At 40.5% G+C, this 6720-nt stretch overlaps 1 protein-coding gene across 1 annotated transcript; it reads left to right on the top strand.

Annotated features, from left to right (window-relative positions):
- Window positions 1–785: 785 nt before the first annotated feature.
- Window positions 786–1751, top strand: LOC114047763 (mas-related G-protein coupled receptor member X4-like). Its single transcript, XM_027868687.1, has one exon. It carries the CDS (start codon window positions 786–788, stop codon window positions 1749–1751), a length of 966 nt encoding a protein of 321 aa, XP_027724488.1.
- Window positions 1752–6720: the final 4969 nt, after the last annotated feature.

The raw sequence follows: 6720 nt of genomic DNA, 5'->3' as shown, positions 1-6720 counted from the left end.
AAAAGTCTGAGAAACATGATTTCATGGTAATTAAGAATCAATTTATTAACTATGACTTGCAAATGATAGATTGAGGTCACTGGCCCCTCTAGAAACCAAAGGTGCCCCGTGGAAAGCATCAAAAGTCTTTGAAAAAGAAGGTATGCCAAAGCATGGAAATCAGCTCTAACTGGTTAACAATCAATGAGCAGTGGACATAGAGCTGGGCTGAAAGCTTTCAGCTCCACCTGTTGAGGATGCAATGAGGTTCTGCTGACTCCAGCTATCTGGACAAAGGCATCCCGTCACTACCCAGTGAATGAACAATGAACAACGGAGGGGTAAGATTCTCTTTGTAAGATCTTCTAGTTGAGTGGGGTCCCAACCACGATCAAAAAGCATGTACTCATGGAATTTGGGCAATCTCATCCATCGGCAATGTCCTTCAGAGACTGACTGAATAACCTACATGGGGCTGGTTTCTGAATGAGAAAATAAGAGGGGAAAGTCATAATCCTAATTGAATAATTGGTTATTAATATGAGTGAAATAATAATTTCTCTGTCCAGTAAGTATCTGAGACTAGAGTTTAACTCATTTCTTACTCTAGGTCCAAACTTCTGTGTGCTGTGTACTGGCGCCACCTAGCTGCACCCTAGAGAGAGGGAGTGTGGAGGAGGAGGCTCTAACTAGAAGGTAAAGAAGATGGGAGTAAGTCTCTGGAAAAGTCCCTGATGCACTTCTGTGTCTTTGTGTCCCTAGGGCACTTGAGAAGAGCAACGTTTCCTGGGCTGGAACCAACCACCATGGCTGTGTCCCCCACAACTGGGCAACTGGAATATGTTTATGACAATGCGACAGAGAGAAGTGCAAGTAAGACCTTAGCTCCTGGGGAACTTCAAAAACTTTATTTGGGTGATTGGATGATTATCTTCTCTCTGCTCATTGCCCTGGTTGGGCTGGTGGGGAACAGCATCGTCCTATGGCTCCTGGGCTTCCGCATCCCCAGGAACCCCTGCTCCGTCTACATCCTCAACCTGGCCGTGGCCGACGACCTCTTCCTTTGTTGCTACTTTCTGATGTACATAAATTACTTGTTTGGACCTTTTTATTCTTGGTTAGTGTCCGAAGTACAATTCCACCTAACATACATGTTCTACACCATGGACCTGAGCCTCCTGGCTGCAATCAGCACCGAGCGCTGTCTAGCCGTACTCTTCCCTATCTGGTACAGATGTCACCGCCCCAAGCGCACGTCTGCAGCTGTGTGCGCTGTCCTCTGGTTTCTGACCGGCTTGTTTGGGGTAACAGTTTATGCGTTTTGTTATCCTTTGTTTATTGCTGGTTTTTGTTCCCCATCCCTTTTCACTGGTGTTGCGTGTTTATTCCTCCTCGCTTTTGTGCTGTGCGTGTCCAGCCTGACTCTGCTGCTGAGGGTCCAGTGTAGCTCCCAGCGCCCGCAGCGCCCCCGGCTCTACCTCCTGGTACTCCTCACCGTCCTCATGTTCCTGCTTTGTGGCCTGCCCTTGGGGATCACAGATGTCATAGAGTTTGTGACAAACTCAAGTTTCATGCCACATAGGCTCCCTTGGCTCCTGGCCTGTGTGAACAGCAGTGCAAATCCCTTCATTTATTTCTTCCTGGGCAGCCAAAGGCATAAAAGGAGGGAGCCCCTCAGAGCGGTCCTGCAGAGGGCCCTGGAGGATGAGCAGGAGGTAGGAGGTGGGACGAGGGAGGACCCCCACACCAACAGTCTGGAGACATCACTCTGAGGCTAAGAACAAGACGCTCAGACAAGAGCCCCAGGCCCAGCTGCAGCCCCCTTCCCACCTCCCTGGGAGGGAGGGAAATCAGGATTCCCCTTCCACCCCATTTGTTGGTGCCTAGGGTTTGAAATCTAAGTGATGAGGAAACATTTATTCGGTGCCTACTATATGCCAGGCACCCAGACAAAGCAGAGGAAAGATCTCCAGGGCCTGGAATGGGAAGAACCAAAGTCAGATCTGGCCTTGATACTTATTAGCTGTGTGACCCTGGGCAAATCACTTCACCTTGTTTGCCTCAGTTTTCTCATCTTAAAAATGAGCCAGCAAAAGAAATGGCAAACCTTTCCAGTTTCTTTGCCAAGAAAACTCCAGATGGGGTCATGTCACATGACTGAACAACAAGACTGTGCCAGGCACTGCACTAAGCGCTTTACAAACATCTCACTTAATCCTACCTGGGACGTAGGTGCTCTCATGATCCCCATTTTACACCTGAGGAAACTGAGGCAGGCAGAGGTTCAGTGACTTGCCTAGGTTCCCAAAGCTAGTAAATGTGTGAGACTGGATTTGAACTCAGATCTTCCTGACTCCAAGCCCAATGCTCTATGCACTGTGGAGCTCCCTACTTTGCTGGAGGCACCTTTAATTAAGGGTGAGTTTCAGGGCCTCACGTGTCGCCAGCCCAGAGGAAGGCTACTCCAACAAACGGCCACTGTGTTGAAGAATAGAGGAAGAGGAAAGATATCGTCTAGGGCCCCATGTCTCCCTGTCCTCTCCGTGTGAATCTCTTTAAATGAAGGCAGGGTCATGGGTCAGACTCTTCAAGGTTCTGCGGGCCATGCTCCCCTACCTTGTCTTCTCTCAGGCTTGATCCTCCAGGTTCCCTCAGGCCTCATTCCTCCTCCCCCAGCCCTAAAAAGAGGAGATTCCAGCTCAGCTATGCCCCTTCCATTCCCTGCTAATGCTTCTTCCCCTTCCCCCCTCCCACTCCCATCGTGGGAGCTGAGTCAAATATTTCTCTCCCTCTGAAGGTCAAGGCTGGGGCTGAGCACCCTCTCTTGTTTCCAGTCTGTTTCTCCAGGCCTCTGTCTCTATGAATCTCTGTGATTCTATGTTTCTGTGACTCGATTACAATCTCTCTTTCCTTCTGCATGACCCAGTTCCTCATGAGGGTAGGTATTGTAGGGGTGTTGTATGAGAGGGTGCATCCTAATGAGACCAAAGCAGGGGAAGGGGACACATCATCTCACACACCTACATGTCACACACACCACACACATCACACAACATGCATAGTCAACACACATACATGCCACATACACACAAATATACACACACACTGAACAACAATCTCCTATGGAATATCCCAACTGAGAGAGATCACTCAGCCTCCACTTGACTCCTCCAGTTACAATGACTTTGCTCTTTTTTCAGTAGTTTCAGATCTCATATTTTATCTATTCCTGCCACAAAATGGTGTGATCATATACTTTTTTACACTTTTATTATTTATATAATCAGTTATGCTAATAGTTTTTCTTCTGATAAACCATCACTGCATTTCTGGTAGAAAGCCCACTTGGTCATAGTGTATAATCTTTGTAGTAGATTGTTGCAGTCTTTTAACTAGTGTTTTATTTAGGATTTTTGTATCCATATTCATTAATGAAAGTGATCTATAATTTTCTTCCTGTTTTCATTCTTTATGGTTTAGCTATCACTATCATGTTTGTTTCATAAGAGGTGTTTGGTAGGATCCTTCTTTGTCTATTATTCTGAATAATTTAATACTGGAATTAGCTGGTCTTTAAATGCTTGATAGAATTCACTTGGAAATCTATCTGGTTCTGGTGCTTTTTTTCTTAGAAAGCTCATTTATGGCCTGTTCAATTTCTTTTTCTAAAACATATCTACCTAGATATTCTATTTCAAATGGTCACCTGCCCAAAAGGAATTTATAGAAGAAATTTTAAAAGACTTTAAAAATCAAGTGAAAGAGATTGAGGAAAAACAAAACAATTAGAACAATTAGAACAATCCAAGAAAAATGAGATTTTGAAAAGAAAGTCAACCAATTAGAAAAAGAGATCCAAAATCTTAAGGAAGAAAATGACACCTTGAAAATTAGAACTGGACAAGGGGAAGCCAGCAAAGTTAAAAGAGATCAAGAAATAATAAAACAAAATACAAAGAAAAAAAAAAGAGAAAGTGAAACATCTTATAAGAAAAACAACTGATCTGGAGAACAGATCAAGAAGAGAAAACATAAGAATAATCAGACTACCTGAAAGCTATGATCAAAAAAAGAATCTTGTTACAATAAATAATACAAGAAATAATTAAAGAAAATTGTCCTGAAGCATTAGAACAAGGGAAGAAAGTAGAAATAGAAAACAATCTATTGATCACCACTTGAATGAGATCTTATGAGGAATATTCATAGGAATATTATAGTTAAATTCTGAAACCCCTGCCTCAAGGATAAAATATTAAGAACAACAAGAAAAAAAACAATTTAAATATGGTTGTGCCACAATTAGAATCACACAAAACCTAGCTGCAGAGACACTGAAAGACTGCAGGCCTTAGAATACTATATATCAAAGAACAAAGGAATTGGGGATTTCACCAAAAATATCATACCCAGCAAAGTTAAGCATAATCCTGAATTTTAAAAAAATGGACTTTTGATCAATAGTCAGACTTTCAGGACTTTGTTTAATAAAAAAGAAAAACTTAAACATAATAGAATATTTGACATACAAGAGCCAAGATAAACATAAGGTACATACCAAAGACTGATACAAGGGATTCGATAAGGACAAGACATTTACCTTTTATATATGTAAAATGTAAAATGTGTGTCTGAGATTGTCAATAGTAATTGGGTAGTTAGTAAGAAAGATTGGGGTAGACCTGACTATGATGTGACTTTAAAAAATAAACCATTTAGGAACAGCTGAAAAGAACAATTATTTTATACAAATGAGGTATAAGAGGAGGAATCAGCACAATGGAATTAGATGGAGGAGGAGGGCTGGTAGTTCTGGTAACCTACTTTCATTGGGAATGGCTTTAAGAGGGAACAATACGTATGTACATACATACATACATATCTAGAAGAATATAAAAGTCTTCTAAATTCAGAAGAAATAAAATGGCAAGGGGATAGGGAGGGGGGAGAAGATAGGGGATCAACCTCTAAAGGGGGGGTGAGGGAATAGGTTAAAGAGGGGTATAGAAAGGTGTTTACATTTATGGGAATGAGAGGATAAAGGAGGGATCCTTGGGAAGATAAGGGAGGGATCTCTAGGGGGAGGGTGGCAGAATGAGTTAAAGGGGGTTTTAGAAGGGTGTTATATTTATGGGAATTGGAGGATAGGAGAGTAATCCTTGGAGGGTGGGTGGGCTAAGTAATAGGAGGGCAAGGTAGTAGCTAGAAGTAAAGTAGAGGAGTCAGGAGGGATAGGAAATAAGAGATACACACAAATATAAAAAAAAGATCAAGAGTAGAATTTGTTAGGAAAAGTATATGTCTATGTATGTATGTGTGTGTGTGTATGTGTGTATGACAATTCATATATACATTTACATACATACATACATACATACACACACACTTAATTGTAGCCTTTTAGGGGTGGGGAGGAAGTGGACAAAAGAACAAAGTAAAAAGTGCAAAGCAGAAAACAAAAGAAAACTTACAAAGAAGCAAAGATGGACAGCTCTTAGCACAATGCACAGTATTTATCATACAGGCTTTCTTGAAATGAAAATATATTGCTATATGTTTTGAATTCTCTCTTATGTTCTGCTGTGCACATGCTATACTTTCTTTTCTTTTCTTTTTTTTGGTTTTTTTTTGGGGGGGGCAATTGGGGCTAAGTGACTTGCCCAGGGTCACATAGCTAGTTAAGTGTCAAGTGTTTGGTCTGAGGTCAAATTTGAACTCAGGCCTTCCTGACTTCAGGGCCGGTGCTCTATCCACTGTGCCACCTAGTTGCCTCCCTTTTTGTTTTCTTTTCTTACTTTGTATTTAAGTTTATGATATGTTTCTTTTTCTTTTCTCTATTCTGTATTTGATTTCTAGTGTTTGAGTCTAAAAGAAAACAAAGAAAAATGTTAAATTTACTGGCATATAATTTGGCAAATAACTGCTTATAATTGATTTCATTTCATCTTCATTAGTGGTAGATTCAGTTTTCATTTTTAATGCTAGTGATTTGGTTTTCTTCTCTCTTTTAAAATCAAATTAATCAATTGTTCATCTATTTCATTGATTTTTTTTCTTAAAATCAATTTCTAGGTTTATTTATTAATTTAATTGGTTTTTATTATCAGTTTTATTAATTTCATCTTTAATTTTAAGATTTCCTATTTAGTGTTTAATTGAGGATTTTTAGTTTCTTCTTTTTCTAGTATTTTTTTAATTGCATAGACAATTTATTGGTCTGCTCTTTATTTTACTGATGTAAGTATTTAGAGATACAAATTTTCCTCTGATTCTTGCTTTTGCTTTGTCCCACAGGTATTTCATTATTGACATTTTCTTTAATGAAGTTTTTAATTATTTCTATGATTTGTGGTTTAACCCAAACATTATTTTTTAAATTTTTATTAATTTACTTTTTTTTTGTTTTCAATGTTCACTTCCACAAGATTTTGAGTTCCAGGGTCAGCTAGGTGGTGCAGTGGATAGAGCACCAGCCTTGGACTCAGGATGACCTGAATTCAAATCTGGCCTTAGACACATAAGACTTACTAGCTGTGTGACCCTGGGCAAGTCACTTAACCCCATTGCCTAGCCAAAAAAAAAACAAAGGAAAAAAAAAGATTTTGAGTTCCAAATTTTCTCCCCATCTCATCCCTCCTCCACCCTAAGATGGCATACGTTCTGAATACCCCTTCCCCTAATGTGCCCTCCCTTCTATCTCTCCCCCCCTTCTCTTATCCCCTTCCCCTTCTATTTTCCTGT

This window comes from Vombatus ursinus, unplaced genomic scaffold (assembly GCF_900497805.2).
Source record: "Vombatus ursinus unplaced genomic scaffold, bare-nosed wombat genome assembly UNPS02014790.1, whole genome shotgun sequence".
Lineage (NCBI taxonomy): Eukaryota > Metazoa > Chordata > Mammalia > Diprotodontia > Vombatidae > Vombatus > Vombatus ursinus.
Note: the sequence above shows the minus strand (reverse complement) of the source record. Positions and strands in the feature narration are given on the sequence as shown.

Excerpts from the sequence above, each read along its gene's own strand:
- LOC114047763 (XM_027868687.1), top strand. The coding sequence starts at position 786 with ATGGCTGTGTCCCCCACAACTGGGCAACTGGAATATGTTTATGACAAT.